The sequence below is a fragment of the Podarcis tiliguerta genome (genome assembly GCF_965153285.1).
Source record: "Podarcis tiliguerta genome assembly, chromosome: 4".
NCBI classification, from domain to species: Eukaryota; Metazoa; Chordata; class Lepidosauria; order Squamata; family Lacertidae; genus Podarcis; species Podarcis tiliguerta.
The window spans coordinates 7,859,887-7,878,955 of record NC_139537.1 but is presented as its reverse complement, the minus strand read 5'-3'; the positions used below and the strand labels follow the sequence as shown (position 1 = coordinate 7,878,955).

General features: G+C 48.7%; 1 protein-coding gene and 1 long non-coding RNA gene across 2 annotated transcripts in view; both read right to left on the bottom strand.

The window, feature by feature from the left end:
- LOC310675839 overlaps nt 1-19,069 on the bottom strand; it is a 324,788-nt gene that overhangs the window by 61,488 nt on the left and 244,231 nt on the right. The gene's annotated exons all lie outside the window — the stretch shown is intronic.
- The window catches only part of UVRAG (UV radiation resistance associated), an 86,616-nt gene continuing 80,252 nt past the window's right edge, over nt 12,706-19,069 (bottom strand). The window contains exon 15 of the mRNA XM_083436466.1: nt 12,706-13,485. Within this exon, the coding sequence (XP_083292592.1) occupies nt 12,795-13,485 (691 nt within the window). The 3' untranslated portion in view covers nt 12,706-12,794. The remainder of the gene's footprint in view (nt 13,486-19,069) is intronic.

Here is a 19,069-nt window from a genome sequence, read left to right as displayed (position 1 = left end):
TCAGTGATCAGCCTTCTTTATGGTCTAATGGTTAAATGTAAAACCCAATAAACATTTGAAAACAAACAACTGGGGCCACTGGGAGTTGGAATCCACAACATTTGCCTGATCCAGAAGGTTCGTCTTTTGTTCCTGTGTCTCATCATGTGAGCCACCGCTGGCCACAGCATATTTCCATGTTAAGAAGAGAAGCCCATGGATGACACTTTCGCATGAGATTCACCCTCCCACTTCTCTTTCCATCGCACAAGCAAATTCAGGAGAGATGATTGCTTTTCCCATTAGGCAATTCCCGCCCACCTTCCCTGCCAGGCTGATTAATACCAGGGATGGATATTTCAGCAACCAGGTCATTTCCAGCCCGTCACAACCGTTTCTTGCCGTCTCGACCAGGAGGAAGAAGGGACAGGTATACAAACGGCTGCCAAGTCTAAGCGCTAAGGCAGGGCGATTTGGAGAACTGGAAGAGATACAAGCCGGCGCATCCAGAAAAATCGGATTGTGCATTAGTTTGAGGGTTTGGCAGTTAAACCTCCTGGTTCTGATTACCCCTGGACTGCAAATACTCATTTTAAGATGTATTTATTTGACGTATTTTCTGGCCCACGCTTCAGCCGCAAGAAGGCTCCCCAGGCAGTTCACAGAGGGAAGGAAGAAGGAAGTCTCTGCCCTCAGACTTACAGCCGGAAAGTCATGGCACAAAAGGAAAAGTGGCTGGGAGGGAGGAGGGGGGGAAAGCAAACTTAAGTCACAAAATTTGTATAAATGGACAGCAGGAATTGAATTGGTTCAAGGAGAGAAGGGTGCAAGTAGGTGGTCTTCCACTTGAGCCAATAGAGTCCCTTTCTTTGCTAGAGACTGATGTAATAGCTGTTGCCAGGATACAATTCAGGGACGTGCTGGATGGAGCTGGGTCCCTACTTTGGCTCATGGAAGCATTCCTTCTGCTAACGTCAATTCAGCTCCTTTGAGGGTCTTTTGTTTCAAATTATTATTATTATTATTATTACCCCGCTCATCTGGCTGGGTATCCACAGCCACTCTGGGCGGCTCCCAACAGAATATTAAAAACACGATAATACATCAAACGTTTAAGACTTCCCTAAACAGGGCTGCCTCCAGAAGTCTTCTAAAAGTCAGGTCGTTGTTTATTTCCTTGACATCTGATTGGAGGGCGTTCCACAGGGCGGGCGCCACTACCAAGAAGGCCCTCTGCCTGGTTCCCTGTAGCTTCACTTCTCACAAGGAGGGAACCACCAGAAGGCCCTCGGAGCTGGACCTCGGTGTCTGGGCAGAACGATGGGAGTGGAGACGCTCCTTCAGGTCGACTGGGCCGAGGCCGTTTAGGGCTTTGAAGGTCAGCACCAACACTTTGAATTGTGCTTGGAAACGTACTGGGAGCCAATGTAGGTCTTTCAGGACTGGTGTTATATGGTCTCTCCCTTCTCCTTCATCTAACATAAATGTAGAGGAGGCTCATCAATGCATTTAAACTGGCTGCTTCAGGGTGCTTTTAGGCAATGATGATCGATTCCATATGTTAAATTGCACCTTACAGTAACATGTTGCGGCTATTAGCTTAAGGCCCTGACTCTGCATTTCTGATCACCATTAATTATTTTGATGATAGCCATGGCTCACTTCCACAGAATAGGAGGAGAAAACAGAGCATCAGCTATTAAATATGCAGGATTCACACATCTGCAGAAATCAAAGCTGGCCAATATGGTGACCTCTAGATGTTTTGGGGACTCCAACTCCCATCAGCCTCAGCCAGCGTGATGAGGGGTGATGGGAATTGTAGTCCAACAAAAACCATCTGGAAGGCCATCACATTGGCAGTTGTTGTTTAGTCGTGTCCGACTCTTCGTGATCCCCTGGACCAGAACACTCCAGGCACTCCTGTCTTCCACTGCCTCCCGCAGTTTAGTCAAACTCATGCTGGTAGCTTTGAGAACACTGTCCAACCATCTCGTCCTCTATCGTCCCCTTCTCCTTGTGCCCTCCATCTTCCCCAACATCAGGGTCTTCTCCAGGGAGTCTTCCCTTCTCATGAGGTGGCCAAAGTATTGGAGCCTCAGCTTCAGGATCTGTCCTTCCAGTGAGTGCTCAGGGCTGATTTCCTTCAGAATGGAGAGGTTTGATCTTCTTGCAGTCCATGGGACTCTCAAGAGTCTCCTCCAGCACCAGAATTCAAAAGCACTGGCTACCCCCACATAAAAAGCTGTGTTGGCCGTATACCTTGAGAGTAAAAACACGAGGATCGAAACCATGTAGATCCATAATATCCAGTTTCTTCGGAGCTTATGTTCTGCTTTCCAAAGCAACACTGAACACAAAAACCTGGGGGGGGACGGGACGAACCTTTTCTAAAATATTAAATCAGAGCCCCATACAGGACTCTTTGAATAGGAGAGCCAATAAACACATTTACCACCCAAATCTGCTCTAAAATGAATTTTAGATTAACGGTCGTCATTTTCTCCTAGAATACCCTGACTTGAAATTGTGATGCTACGCAGCATTTCAGGGGAATTTAAATGTTGCCCAGTTTCTGAGACAAGCTGACGGAGGGGGGTTAAGTATTGTGGAAATCTACCTTGCCCCCCCCCAAAAAAAAACATCCCATAATGCAAAAGAGAGGCCAGTTCCACATCCCGCACGACCCAGCCTTCTAAGCATGTTTGGCTCAGCTTTAATAGTGTATATAAAAATGATAAATTATACTTTGGGAAAAACGCTCATTTGACACGATGTTTGGAAAGATGGAGGGGACCCCAAAACGGCCTCGATATTTCTCGACGCAGCGCAGGAACAAACTGGGATTTCCGTCGAGTAAACAGGGGCGGGTTGGGGCCTCTCAGCAAACCGGAGGCTGCCCTAAGGACTTGGAGATGGGACCGCGTCCATAAACACCATTTTCAGCCCGCTGGTAAACCCTGAAATTCCAGCTGTTTCCTGGGAATAAACACTGACACTACTTATTAAAATTAAGCTCTTACCTGCAGACGCATTTTTCCAAAGCCTTTGCTTCGAGGGCTAATCTCCTCCTCCTCGACTCGCCAACAGGAAATCCAGCCGCCCAATGGAGGGGTTAGCGGTAACAAATTTATTGCGCAGCCTAACCCTGACCGTCAATTTGGATTACGGCATAAAAATAAGCTTGTGTCTTAATATACCCTGGGGCGGCTTGTCAGGAACTCAGGACTGAGGCTATCCAGATAGCAAAGGGAGAAATCCTGCAACAATCAGGGCTCAGTGTCTCTGCCAACAAGGGATGGACGCGCTTCTTTTGAAGCGGAAGAATTTGCCGCTTCTTCCTGCCTTCCTCCTCCCTTTCTCAACTGCCCTGTTGTGAAATCGACAAATATCCCAAGGGCTGCCACGTGAGAAATGGAGAAAGCTTGTTTTCTCCTGCTGTGGAAGGTAGGACTCGAACTCGCGGCTTCCAGTTACGAGAAAGGATATTCAGACTCAACGTCAGGAAGAACTTTCCTGAGCTGTTCAGCTGTGTAGCGGTCTCCCTTGGGAGCTGGTGGGATCTCCTTCATTGGCCATCTGTCCTGAATGCTTTCGCCAAGATTCCTGCATTTCAGGGGGTTGGACTAGATGACCCCAGGGGTCCCTTCCTGTCTTCAGGGCAGAGATGTGGCCTTTTAAGCCTCCAGGGTTCTCTGCAAGGGGGTGGAGCCAGGAAGAGGCAATCTGGAACAGTTTGAGCACATTACACCGATCCTGGTCCGACTGCACTGGCTATCGATGAGTTTCCGCGCCCAATTCAAAGTGCTGGTTTGGAACTATAAAGCCTTAAATGGCCCAGAACCACAATACCTCAAGGACTGCCTCTTCCCACATGAACCTACCCGGACCCTGAGATCATCTTCTGAGGCCCTCCTTCGTGTGCCTTGTGATGGCCTGGGGCTCGGAACCAGAGGAGTCTCAGTCTGCACCGGATCCTTTGCCTCAGTCATCACCTGAACCAAGTCTGGGGCCTGATCCTGAAGAGTCCCAGTCTGCACAGGTTCCCCTGCAACAAACACCAGCTGGGCCGAGTCAGGAGCTTGAGCCTGCCCTGGCTCCAGATGCGGGGATGACCTCGTTGCCTCCAGCTGGGCCATCGCTTACAGCTGCTCCACTACCGGTTGGGTCAGGGGAGGCTGAGGCGGCCTCTGGGTCTAGTAACCCACCGACGTCTCCCGAGCTGCAGAGACTAAGGTCTGAGAGAAGGAGAGACCTGAGTACTCGCAGGAGGAGCGCTTGCCTCCGGGCGAAACAGGGAGGTGAGTTGCCGGGGGATCAGGACCGGCCGTTACCCCGAAAAAGATAAAAGGCTGTCGGACCCAGCCCAGGTTGCAGGAGCAGCATTGCTGTATGCCAGATCCTGCCTGAGATCCTGTACCTGTCCTTGCCTGGTTTCCTGCCTCGTGTCCTGCCTTGACCCTGTTGGACTGACTCCCTTCAGAAACTTTGGATTCTGGACTGGACCTGAACCACAGTTCTTGGGTTACCCCCGGGCCCAGCACATGCCTCCTACTCGAGAGGTCCGGAGGGTGGCAACACGAGAACGGGGCCTTCTCTGCAGTGGCTCCCCATTTGCAGAACGCTCTCCCCAGGGAAGTTTGCCTGCCGCCTTCATTATACACCTATAGGCACCAGGCAAAAATGATCCTATTTAACCAGGCCTTTGGTTGACCTGATGGACATCCTATGCCCTTTCAAAATGTGGCTCTTTTGAGGGAGCGGTGTGTGTTAATTGGGTTACTGTTCTTATTTTGATTTTATAGATTGTGGTTTTATTCTGTGAACCACCCTGAGACCTCCGGGTATAGGGTGGGAGATAAATTCAATAAATAAATAAAATCTAGAGGCAGAAAAGTCCTGAGTCCACTGCCAACTGTCGGCGCAAGCTGCACACTCGGAGCGCCCCATGGCTGCCAACCTTTGACTTGCCTCACCTCTGGCACCAGACCAGAACATTACAAGGCATGTGTGGGGCTAATGGATAGCTGGCATTGTTTTGCCTGAGGCAACTGAGGTCACAGCAGAGGCAAGCAAGGCTGGGAGACTTTCCTGTTTACAGCTCAGCCACTTAGCCACTATGCCGTACCACGACTCTGCATGAAGATATACTGTATTTTTCACTCCATAAGACACACTTTTTTCCTCCTAAAAAGTAAGGGGAAATGTCTGTGCATCTTATGGAATGAATGTGTGGCCCCTGGAGCCGAATTGCCCAGGGGCGAAAAGCAGATTGTGTGGGGGTTTTTTGGAAAGAGGGAAGGGGGTATTGAAAGGAAGCCGCTGAGCAGCTGACCGGCAAGCGATCGGGAGGGAGATAAGGGACTCTAGAGGTAAAGGAGGCTGCCTGGGAGGTAAAGACAGTGAAGTTGCAAGGAAAGGAGACAGGAAGACTAAAACAAGCAATGAGGAGAGAAATTGGAAGAAAAGGAGGAGCAAAAAACAGCTCCAGTTAAGGAAAAGACACTAAGGCAAACAAGATGGAAGGGGGTGTTGAAAGGAAGCAGCTGATCGGCAAGCGATCGGGAGGGAGATAAGGGTGGCTAGTGATAAAGGAGGCTGTCTGGGAGGGGGGAGGTAAAACCCCACGGATCCTCAGGATTTTTGCATTGGGTCACCCCAAATTCACCATCAGATCACATAGCATGTCCATGGCTACAGCCGGCACCAAAAAAATCATGCACCCACTGTTGCGTGGGGCTGCAATGGTGCAAAAACATGGTTACAAAGCACAGATCCACATGGATCCTCAGGATTTTTGCATTGGGCTACCCCAAACTCACCGTCAAATCTCATATCATGTCTGTGACCACAGCATGAGCCACAAAAATCATACATCCACTGTTTCGTTCAGAATATATTTTTTTTCTTGTTTTCCTCCTCTAAAAACTAGGTGCGTCTTATTGTCAGGTATGTCTTATGGAGCGAAAAATACGGTATATATATTAATCGTTTATTTCCACGATGGCCTGGATCTTGTCAAGTGGGAAGAGAGGAGTTCAATCTCCATTAGCTGGTGCAAAAAGGTTCAGGCCAGGCTGACAGCATCTTGAATTTCTCACCTCAAGGAAATCTTATTCCCAACTGAGGCAGGGGAGCTGGACCCAGGCAGAGGCAGAGAGCCAAAGCGCTCCAGTGGCGTTGTCACGCCAGGGGTCCTGTTGACAATATTATCAATTTAAAAACAAGCTGGAGGGAGCGCAGAACAAGAACCAGCCTGCTATATCTGTATTTTTGTGGTAGTTTCCCTGACGGTGCAGAGCAAACTTTGCTGATCTGGCGCCTTCCTTAAGGACACAAAAGAAGCCCGGCAGGATCAGGCCACTGGTCCATCTTAGCACAGCATCCTGCCAGGTGGATGGCACGGACGAGACCAATAGTGGGTCCAGCGGTCAAGAAGGCCGTTTCTGAACATGCTGTAGAATCCATACTGGCTGCTTTGTGGGACATCTTCAGGAGAAGAAAAGGTTATGGAGTCAACCCTACCAAAATCCAGAGTGGAGTCCCTAAGGCAGTTGGGTGGCGCCTTGTACGTCTCCTTCCGGCAACACCTGCAGCCAAGCTGGTGCCCAATGTCTTGCTCTGTGTTCCTTTGGATCCCATCAGTGCTGTCTGGGAAATCTAGGACCTTCATAGTGTTCAGGCCTGCACCGCAGAGAGGAGGAGCACTCCATTGTCTTTCAAGACAGATGCCAACAATTCCTCCTTTTTAATATTACTGCAACGTGATGACTAACAGATGGGCAATGGAAGTGTGATCCTGCGAGAGCCCTGGAGGCGAAGAATCTTCCATTCATTCCTCGCTGGTCTCAATAACTTGCTGCCCTTTCTAGAACTGAACGTATATTTGAAATACTTTGTCACTCGTACAACTTGTATACAGTGAGATTACACGAGCACCCCCCACTCAGCTCTCTTAGTCTTAATTCCCCTCGTTTACTGACGCACACCCACCAAACCCGAAAGTCACTTGCCCTGTTGTTATCTTTTCATTCAGCAGCCTAACAGCTCACGGATAGAAGCTGTTCTTTACCCTGTTGGTGCGACTAATCATGCTTCTATATCTTCTGACCGAGGGCAGGAGATCAAGAAAGTGCCGGCCAGGGTGTGAATCATCCCTGGGAATGTTCCTCACCCTCCTGAGGCAACGTTCTCCCGCTATTTCATCCAGCGGATTCATGGGACAGCCCATAATAACTTGTGTTGTATTCACCAACCTCTGTAGGCACTTCTCTATCAGTTGATGTCAAACTAGTGTCTATAATTATAATTAAATAATTATCTTACCATTAATCTCATTTCAGTCTCTATTCAGACATATGGACTGCTTATTATATTAATATGTTTAATTCAGGATCACTATTAATGACTTTTTGTGTGTGTGTATGTACACGTGTGTCTAAATACTCCCTTACTTGTTTATTTTCCATTGTCACAAGTTTTTGAGGTGCGTCGACAAGACCTGTACACAGCAATCCAAGTGCGGCTATACAACATTGTAATACGGGAAACTCCGTTTCCAAACTAATTATTCCTAACATGGGATTTACCTTTTTCATGGCACCTGCACATGGGGTCAAGGTTTCCTTCATGCTACTTACTACAATCCCAAATTTCTTTTCATGGTCAGTCTTAGCTGGTTCAGATTCTATTCCCCTCTTTGTGATGCTAGAAGGATCCCTGCCACCCCTGAAGCTGAAATGCATCTGTCGTTTTAATGGCCAATTCGCCCACTTTGCAAAGACCCCCCTGGAGCCCCTTGCAATCTCCTTTTCTGATTTTTATCATTCCGAACTTTCGGGTGACACACTTCAGCCACCACCCCTCTTTACTCGAGGTATATACCACTTCACATCAGCTAAAGATTATTTCTCGATTGCTTTTGCTGTCTGGATATATCAGAAGCAAATGTGGGGGGGTTGGCAGGGGGGGCAGAGACATACCGTTGCCTGGATCTCAGGAAGTGCCGGAAGATTAAGAAAACCTGCCTCCATGTGCGAACATCCCATTTCCACACTCCATAAAGCTCCACAAACCCATATGGCGCCTAGCACCAGAATGCTCTGCGGGTCTGTTATTCCAGCTGCGCGGCATCTCTGGAAGAAGGTCCAAAAAGCGATGCGTAGCCTTAACTAGAGAAGGAAACATGGAATCATATAAAGGACCCCCGAAGGCCATCTAGTCCAGCCCCTGGAATGCAGGAATTGGTCACACGCTTTCTGTTTGAAAACCTCCATTAGTTGTGCCACCAACCTCTGAGATCTGTCCAGTGGTACCCGAGAAGTCAAGAGATTTCACACAGACATCTTTATCCCGATCTTTGACATCCAAGACGTGTGGTTTTAGGACCAACTCTATTATTGTGAATGAAATATGTCTGAACTGTTTTTTAAATTAAATTGTTGTAACCTGCCCTGGGATCTGCGGGTGAAGGGCAAGTCAGAGACAAAGGAATAATGGTAGTAGCAGTCATCTTGTTGTAAAAGGTAAAGGACCCCTGGACGGTTAAGTTCAGTCAAAGGCGACTATGGGGTTGTGGTGCTTTCAGGCCGAGGGAGCCGGCGTTTGTCCACAGACAGCTTTCCGAGTCATGTGGCCAGCAGGACTAAATCGCTTCTGACGCAACGGGACGGAAACTAAAAAGCACGGAAACGCTGTTACCTTCCCGCCGCATTGGTACCTATTTATCTACTTGCACTGGTGTGCTTTCGAACTGCTGGGTTGGCAGGAGCTGGGAGCTGACCCCGTCACAGGGATTTGAACTGCCAACCTTCTAATCGGCAAGCCCAAGAGGCTCAGTGATTTAGACCACAGCGCCACGCACATCCCTGTTTCTTGTTGTACAAGTGAACTGCCAGCATAGTATTATGGTTAGAGTGTTAGACTAGGACCTGGGAGACCAGGGTTCGAATCCCCACAGTCACTGCCTCTTGCCCTAACCGATCTCCCAGGATTGTAGCAGGAGATTAAATGAGGAGAACCATGTTATGTCACACTGAGCTCCTTGGAGAAAGAAGGGGGGGGATATAAATGCAAATAATATTAATAATAATAATAATTTATTATTTATACCCCGCCTATCTGGCTGGGCTTCCCCAACCACTCTGGGCAGCTCCCTAAAAAATATTAAAATACTGTAATACATCAAACATTAAAAGCTTCCCTAAACAGGGCTGCCTTCAGATGTCTTCTAAAAGTCTGGTAGCTGTTCTCTTTGACATCTGGTGGGAGGGCATTCCACAGGGAGGGCGCCACCACCAAGAAGGCCCTCTGCCTGGTTCCCTGTAACTTGGCTTCTCGCAGTGAGGGAACCGCCAGAAGGCCCTCAGCACTGGACCTGTGTCCAGGTAGAACGATGGGGGTGGAGACGCTCCTTCAGATATACTGGACCGAGGCCGTTTAGGGCTTTAAAAGTCAGCACCAACACTTTGAATTGTGCTCGGAAACGTATTGGGAGCCAATGTAGGTCTTTCAAGACCAGTGTTATGTGCAGTGGCGTAGCGTGGGTTGTCAGCACCCGGGGCAAGGCAAGTAATTTGCGCCCCCCCCCCCCGCTGCACTGTCCCTCCCCCAGATAGTCCCTCGCTCTCTCTCCGCACCGCACGCCTGGCACCCTCCCCTCCACAGTGGGCGGCGACCCGGCGGCTCGGATCGGATTCGCACAGCCAGCACTGCAGTGAGAGTGAGCGAGCCAGGTAGGGGCAGAGAGCTGCGAGTGCGAGCGCGCCCCCCCCAGATGTTGCGCCCGGTGCGGCCGGCCCCCCCTGCACCCCCCACGCTATGCCACTGGTTATGTGGTCTCAGCAGCCGCTCCCAGTCACCAGTCTAGCTGCCCCGTTCTGGATTAATTGCAGCTTCCGGGTCACCTTCAAAGGTAGCCCCACGTAGAGCGCATTGCAGTAGTCCAAGCGGGAGATAACTGTTTGGACTATTTATAATTATAAATAATTACAATAGAATTGTATATAATCTTTACTATTTGGTTCCTGGCAAATGCACGTTGAAGGAGATGACGACGACAGACGGAATAGATTACATGGGTGGAAGACAAATGAACAGACTCGTCTGGCAGACGCACAGCAGTGCGATCTACGCTCCAAAACCTTGGGCGAGATTCAGGTCGCTTACAGGGGTGCAGCCTCGTTGGCTGTGGGCCAGCTGGCAGTTCCCCATTCATCACTTTGCGATGGCAACAATAGCAGAACCGAGTGCCAGTATTCAAGCCTGAATGAGCAGCCTTGGAGCAGGCAGCACAGAAAGACCCTTCGTATCTGCTTTCATCTTGGAAACACAATGTTCTCCTAAAACAGGGCTCCCTCCTGCATGTATCGTTGGGAAGTCGGCGAGAAATGAGAAATATCAAGGCGCCTATGGGGGATGCTTTGATCTCGGCAAATTCCTACAGGCAGTGATCTAAGCCACGTTTCAGACTCATGTGCGTATTGGAACTCTGCTATCCGCAAGACTTCACACTTCTCTGAACGTTGCAAGGCGGTTCGAAACGTATCAAAGTATGTGATTTGGTATTACGATGCAGAAATGGAATGATGGGGTTTTTAAAAAACCAAAAACATGCACAAGTTACTTGGACTGGCGGTAAGACAGATTTGGCCTCCCCTAGATGTAGATGTAGACTGGATTATTGTAACTCGCTCTACGTGGGGCTGCCCTTGAGACTGACCCAGAAAATCCAGCATGTGCACAATGCCATGGTGAGACTCCTTATGGGCTCCCGGTGGAGTACAGGATCAGGTTTAAAGTGCTGGTTGAGACCTTTAAAGCCCTATACAGCCTAGGACCCTCGTACCTATGGGACCGCCTCTCCTGGTATGTCCCACGGAGGACCTTACGGTCTTCAAATAAAAACATCTTGGAGATCCTAGGCCACAGGGAGGTTAGGCTGGCCTCAACCAGAGCCAGGGCTTTTTCGGCCGTGGCCCCAATCTGGTGGAACGCTCTGTCACAAGAGACTAGGGCCCTGCGGGACTTGATATCTTTCCGCAGGGCCTGCAAGACAGAGCTGTTCCACCAGGCCTTTGGCAATCCTCACAGAACTCTAGCCCAATGGTTGCCATCAATTTGATTTGAACTGATTTTATAACGAACTGATTTTATAATGCTGTATTATTTTACTGTTGTTAGCCGCTCTGAGCCCAGCTTTGGCTGGGGAGGGCGGGATATAAATAAATAAATTATTATTATTATTATTATTATTCCCGTCTACTGGTTTCTCAGGGCTGGCTGGGGCTTATGGGAGTACAGAACAGCTGGAAGTCTCCATACCAAGGAAGGTTAAATGAAAGCAACACAGTTGATCTCAATACAGTTGTGTCCACGGCCTGCCAGAGCTACCAAGAGTGTCCTGATTTGTCTTCCATGTTCCGCTGTTTCCTTAACGGTTGGCTTCAACTCTGTTATGATGTCTGCCAAATGCGCCACAGCAGAGGTTCAAAGGAGCAGGCAAGCTGAGGGAAGAAGTTGTCAGGCACCACACCGTGAAGTAAATTAAACTTTTATTCTGCTATACATATATATAGATTTATTTATTTATATTTATATATATATATTTATTTGTGAGCTCACAACCGAGCCCAGACATCGGTATACAATGTAGAAAGCGAGAGCCAGACACACCTGAACTCCAAAATAATAATAATAATAAATGCATATCGTTGGGAATCTCAAGCGGACCACAAAATCCGCTTGTACGTTAGTGCAGTTGGAAACACATGCCCCAGTGGCAAACTACCTCATCTGGAGTCGAACCTGCTCCACTGGAAAAAACAAAACAAATTGTTGGACTGCTCCAGTTGAGAAGTACAGAAGGTTTGGTTGATTTGCCCCACCTCAACCAAATAAACTTATTATTAAGTACGGCCAACAGCAAGCACTATTAAGAGTCCATTCACATCATCTCAAAACCTATTGCACTGTATATATAACATCCGGCTTGCGAGTTTGTATACTGCTTCACAGATTGATAGGGTCTGGGGGGAAATAATTAATGTGCCTCTGGATTGATTTATTGCAGTTTGCTGGTCCCATGAGACACACCTGTAGTCCCAAGTGCTCCAGAGAGCTACTAAACTGTAAGACCTAAGCCCATAGGGCTTCCCTCTCCATCACCACCCCCACTCAAATTTTCTACCTAGGAGCAATGGGAGCAATATGTCGGGCACATGACCTACTGAAATGCACGGGGCGCTTACTGGGCTGTGCGCAGAGACTGACGCCGGCAAGAGTGGTGCAGGAAGGAAGGAGATAACATTGTGTAGGGAGAGGTGTTCTTACTGGGTTTGACAGGGCATCTTGCCCCTGAAGCAGGAAGGGCGACAAGACCTGGATGAAGGCAAAAAGCTGTTGAGGAGGAGAGAGATCATTTGTCGAACCGCGCACACATTCACCCCTGTATGTCTTCAGCTAAGTGTTTGACTTAATTTTCCTCCACCCCAACCTGTCAAAGGGCTGAAAGAAATCGAAAACTTAAAAGCAGACAATGCTCCAGTGGCCCGATCCAATTGCCAAAGCAATCTGTAAAGACTAGGAAAACCGGGAGAGGAAGCAGCAGAGGTTTACCTGGACTGTGGCGATACCATGATTGTGTGTAACCCAAATCTACTTCCCAAAAACTATAAAACTTGTCTCCCCCGCCCACCCACCCAATCCCACCCGATAACTGATCAGGGATTACGAGTGCAAGTTTTATCTCCATTCCAGATACATAGTTTTCACCTTGTGAAACGTGGCACCACCTCCGCTGTGTCCCAAAAAAAAGCTCACTTGTCGGAACCCTTCCGCGGCCTGCGGAACGTGGGGGCGTCCTTGTTCAGGGCGCAAATCCTCCGGGAAAACTCTTCGAATTCCCCCAGGACTTGGTCGTCGCACTCCACCGCCACGGCGTGGTCCACCGGGATGTAGTTAAAGGCTTCGAGCTGGTCTCCGGTGCCGAAGCCCGTCGCTTCCATGCCCATGATCTCTTCCGCCTGCTCAACCGTGCAGAGGAGGTCGGCGCCGAGGGCACCGCGGAAGGCACACAGCTGGTCACTGGTGGCTGTGCTGGGGCGCTCGCTGGGCAACGCCGCGCCGTTTATTGCACGAGAGGGTCCCAGGAAAGACTCCTGTTGGTCTCGGGAGGTGTTTGGGCCTCTGTTTTCGCCGTTCAAGCTGTGGCACAGATCCCCTCCCTTTTTGTTTTCTTTCGAGAAGTCAATGGAGGTATCTAAAGAGGAGGATAACGACCCGGCCTTCTTATTGGGCTCTCCAGCAATGGCAATGGGCTGTGTTAAAGCAGAGTTGTAACTCGGAGGAGGAGTCTTGTACTGAAGTCTCTCGTTCTCAGAGTTGGCCCGTTTTCGGAGTCCCTTGTCCGGAGAAGGGTGGCTGCTGGTGAACCCAATATCCAAACCCCCAAACGCAGAACTCTGCCTCTTTGGAACTGGAATGGCGCTGGACATGTGGTGCCGATCACTACGGGGAGAAATGATAAAGACAGTGAACAGTTATCTCACCTAAGCCATGCTAAGGTCAGTGGAGTCCGGTTCATCCCTTCCAGATCTGCGATTACAATTTCTTATTTCAGCAACAGGCTTCAATGCCTACTCCTATGGCTCACTATTTTATTTATATGCCATTGGAGCATCATAGCTTCCTGTTATCCTTGCCACAAAACCATGAAGAAAGGCATGCAGCAAGAAAACAGTGACTTCTCCCTGGTTTTGCAATTCAGTGGAGATCTGAGCCCAAGTTTCTTACATGAAAGCCGCACTCCCTATCCATTGCACCACCGTTTAGTATTGTTTGTTTTAGTCCATTTATGAGGCTCCAACGCTCAGGGTGGTACTAAGTCTATGGGGAAGGCGAGAGGGGAAACCTCACTAAGCATATGCCAATTTATCAGCAACATAGGCACAAGGCAGGTCACAGTCACTCCCGACTTGATCCAACTTGGCCAGGTTTTAAACTTTTACAGAAGTCCCAAGCTCATTTGAGATCCTGGTACCCTGAAAGCTTGCACGTTCTGATGTTAACGGACAGTGCCACATGCAAGTCTCAACTTTGGATTCTGCATCCTAAGCCATTCGCTTTTGCTTCTGCATTCTCCATTCCTGATGAATTCCAGAGCTGGCTCTAAGGTACCTACAACTCCCAATTTACTCAGCGGTTACCGTATTTTTCGCCCCATAGGACGCACCTAGTTTTTTGGGGGGGAAATAAAGGGGGGGAAATTTATTCCCCCCCCCCCAGGCACGGGGGCTGGCGCGGGGGAAGCCTGAGCTTCCCACGACCCCATCCCCCAGAACAGGCTGCCGCCCCAAGCCTTGCGCGCCCGGCGGACCTCCCGCCGGGCACGCGAGGCTTGCGGATAGCTTCCTGAACCCTGGAGAGCGAGAAGGGTCGGTGCGCACCGACGCCTCTAGCTCTCCAGGCTTCAGCGAAAGCCTGCATTCGCCCCATAGGACGCACATACATTTCCCCTTCATTTTTGGAGGGGAAAAAGTGTGTCCCATAGGGCGAAAAATACGGTACTTTCCGAGGCACCATGCGTCCAAGTGAGGTCGTGTATATTTCAAACACCACTGAAAATGCCTGCAAACACCTCGTTCTGCCCCCACCGCTTTTTGTAACATTTTAGGGTCTCTTCCAGGTTCGGAACGATGCGCGGTCATGCACATATTGAACGCAAATAAATGAGGGGCTGCCTGTATTAATTTATCTTCTCACCACCATCAAATTGCTTCAAGGGAGAGATCAGAAGTGAGTCCTGGGCTCAGACACTTTGTCCCTTGTAACTCGAGTCTAAGCCAAGAGATCCTACGTCTGTATCTCCCCAGACCCTGGAAGATGAAACCCTCTTCAGAGGAGAATTTTGCGTTCAAATAAATTCTGGAACTTCTGGATGACTTTGACATGCTGTAGCAAGAGCTAGAATCCTTGAAAGGCCAAGACCTGCTCCCAACCTCTTCCTAAATACAATTTTTTTGGGGGGAGGTGGTGACAGGTTGGCAGAGACAGTGTCTAAAAAGATGCATTGTGTCATAATTTATTTGGGCAATGTCTGAGGAGTTCCACTTTTGGAAGCTAAATCAACTGGATGTCTCCACTGCTCACATCAATAAAGTATACACTAGGTAAAGGTAAAGGGACCCCTGACCATTAGGTCCAGTCGTGGCCGACTCTGGGGTTGTGGCGCTCATCTCGCTTTATTGGCCAAGGGAGCCGGCGTACAGCTTCCGGGTCATGTGGCCAGCAGGACTAAGCCACTTCTGGCGAACCAGAGCAGCGCACGGAAACCCCGTTTACCTTCCTGCCAGAGCGGTACCTATTTATCTACTTGCACTTGATGTGCTTTCGAACTGCTAGGTTGGCAGGAGCAGGGACCGAGCAACGGGAGCTCACTCCGTTGTGGGGATTCAAACCGCCGACCTTCAGATCGGCAAGTCCTAGGCTCTGTGGTTTAACCCACAGCACCACCCGGGTCCCTCATCTCCACTGCTCACATCAATAAGGTATAAATTAGGTTTCTCCAACCTGGTGCCCATGCTGGCTGGGGTGCATGAGTTGTAGCACACAACATCTGGAGGGCAACATCAGAACAGCTAACAATACCATCCACACTGGACAATCATTTGAGGTGAAGCCACTGGCAAACAGAAACCAATTTTAAGAAGATTTGGCGCTACAAAAGCAGTGCACTTATTTCCGTCTCACTGTTTTTGCCATCATTTTTTAAGGCTTGCCTCCGACTTCCTGGTCAATAGATCCTTCTTTAAAACAAAACAAAACCCTCGATTAAACCCCCCCCCCCCCAAACAGATTGCCTTGTTATTTAATATGTTTGCAAAAGGCCTGCAAAAACCTATGTAAAGACAGAGTACAATTCACAGTCTCAAATATGTATCTTTCCCTCTGTACAAAATGTTCCCTCTGAGGGACATTACTTGATCGCAGCTGGTTAAAATACTAAATCGTGATTGTCTGGACCCCTGCCAAGATGCACAGCTATATAGCCCAATGGTATGAGAATACTTTAGGGGGGGGGGGAGGGCGGGAATGTAACTTAAACATTTGATTCCCCCCCCCCACCTTTCTTTTTTTGGTTGCGAATATGACCTCATAGCAGCAGAAAAAATGAAGGTGTTTAAGTTGGTTTACAGCCATCCAAAAAGTTTGACACTTCAGGCAAACCCTTTGGCCAGTATCATGTCAAGTACAGAAAAGCAGGAGGGGAAAAAAAAATCTCGCACCTCTTTAAAGATTATAGCTTAAATAATGCAGAGTAATGACGGGGTCACTGAAAGGTGCCAGGAGGAGATGGCCAGTAATGAAAGCAGGGGAAACAGAAATTGCAACATAAAGCGATTCTCCTTTAGAAGATGGGGGGGGGGGGAGCTAAGATGTCATGGTCTGGCCCCAGGACTGGTGCAACAACTGGAGTAGAGGATATGGTCAGGCAATGTGAGGCTCCATGCTGATGCTGAAGAAGACTGAGCAGGGTGAAGGTCAGTCTGCATGGTGTTCTCACTATTTCTCTTCCCCCATGCTGAAAGCAAAGAATCACAGAATCCAGGCCACTGCACTTATGGGATCCTTGTGAAGTACCCACGCCACCTAATTAGGAGTATGGCACACAGGAAGAGAGAGGTTATACATTCTTTTTTGAAGAAAGAAAGCCCAATGCAATTTGGAACAAGCCTTTGTCAGGGGGCATGTTCTGAACAGCAATTCTCCCTGAGTGCCTGAATCACCATCACTATTACTTTCTGCATGCCCAAACATACAAGAAGCCTTGAAGCGACTTACAATCATGCAAACATGTGGTGTGTTGATAACTGAAAGCCAAATGAGCAGGAAAGATGGAACGGAACCTCAGACGTGTTCATCCAACAAGAAAGATGATGATGATGATGATGATGATGATGATGATGATGATGATAATTTATTATTTATACCCCAACCATCTGGCTGGGTCTCTCCAGACACCCTGGGCGGCTTCCAACAAAGTATTAAAATACAGTGGTCTGTTAAACATTAAAAGCTTCCCTAAACAGGGCTGCCTTCAGATGTCTTCTAAAAGTTTGGTAGTTGTTCTTCTCTTTGACATCTGGTGGGAGGGCATTCCACAGGGTAGGCGCCACCACTGAAAAGGTCCTCTGGCTGGTTCCCTGTGAGGGAACTGCCAGAAGGCCCTCTGTGCTGGACCTCAGTGTCCAGGCAGAACGATGGGTGTGGAGACCCTCCTTCAGGTATACTGGGCTGAGGCCGTTTAGGGCTTTAAAGGTCAACACTTTGAATTGTGCTTGGAAACGTACTTGGAGCCAATGCAGATCTTTCAAGACCAGTGTTATGTGGTCTCGGCGGCCGCTCCCAGCCACCAGTCTAGCTGCCGCATTCTGGATTAGTCGTAGTTTCCAGGTCACCTTCAAAGATAGCCCCACATAGAGCACATTGCAGTAATCCAAGCAAGAGATAACTAGAGCACGCACTACTCTGGCGAGACAGTCCATTGGCAGGTAGGGTCTGAGTCTGCGTACCAGATGGAGCTGGTAAACAGCTGCCCTGGACACAGAATTGACCTCCATGGACAGAAGGCCCAATCTTGCTTACACAGACTATAACCATACTGCAGTTATGACAATGGTGGTGCCTGGCGGGTTTCACTGGGGAAAGATCCCCACAAATGTGAAGATAGCACTGAAAAGAGGCCCGGTTTCTCATTGCCACTCTCCACACCTCGCTCAGAGGAGGCACCATATTAACTTCAAAATGCATCGGTCCTAAAACAGGCCTTCCTTCCCGCACCTGGAGTTTCCTCCTCTTCTCACTCCATGCCAGTGGTGCTTTCCTGGTTTTGTGGTCCTCGCCACCACTGGAACACAACCTGCGGTCCCACTTAGCATCTGAAGTGTGCAGAAGCAGCAAAAAAAGGAAGCAACCCCCTCTTCTACCCTCAGGATGTGAAATGTGGATCAGGCAGGAGCAGAAACCACAGTTGTACCTGCCATGGACAAGCAGCAGAAAAGGGGAGGAAAGGGGTAAATGGGATCGGGGAGCTTACTGCAACAACAAAAAAATCTCATCTCAAAGTTCCCCCTTTAGAGCTGGAAAAGGCTTTGGGTGGGTGGCTCAATCCTACAAAGGACTGACTTGCAAGAGCATCCATCCATCATAAATACACAAGAAGCGAGCCTTAAACCTCGTCTGCTTTCATCCTCAAACCAAATCTGTATGCTTTCATTTTAGAAGAAGCAATATTACACGCACCCCCCCCCCCAGGAAGACTTAAGTGGGTCCAGGAGCATTAAGCGCAATCCTTTCACTGCCTGCCTGCGTACCGTATTTTTTGCTCTATAAGATGCACCAGACCACAAGACGCACCTAGTTTTTGGAGGAGGAAAACAAGAAAAAAAAAATTCTGAATCTCAGATGCCAGAACAGCAAGAGGGATCGCTGCGCAGCGAAAGCAGCAATCCCTCTTGCTGTTCTGGCTTCTGGGATAGCTGCGCAGCCTGCATTCGCTCCATAAGACGCACACACATTTCTCCTTACTTTTTAGGAGGGAAAAAGTGAGTTTTATAGAGCAAAAAATACGGTATTTCATCAGCAAATTGTGTGAACACAGAATACACATGGATGTCCAGGGCGACAATACGGAGAAGAGAAAGTTGAAAGTAATAAATTGCTTCTTTGAGAGGCAAAAAGTTAAAAAATGAACCAGTAAATCACTTTATATGTTACACCATTGTAACCGAAAGCAAATTCTGCCAGAGAAAAGTGCGAAGTGAATGCAAGGATGCTCAAATGTATGAATGGGAAGGGGTACTTATGCGAGGCAGCCTCGGGGCTGAGCTCTGTGCAGCGGAATCTGCGAAATTCCGAGCAGAAATCTCTAGTCTGAAAAGGGTATTGCCCTTCACTTAACAAACGTCTCTCAATACTACTTGTGCAAGATGAAATGGGAGCCACCGAGCTGGAAGGCCATAAAAGAGGTTTGGTCACATTCACAGAGAACAAGGCTATCAAACGGCTGTTAGTATTATCTCCAGCATCAGAG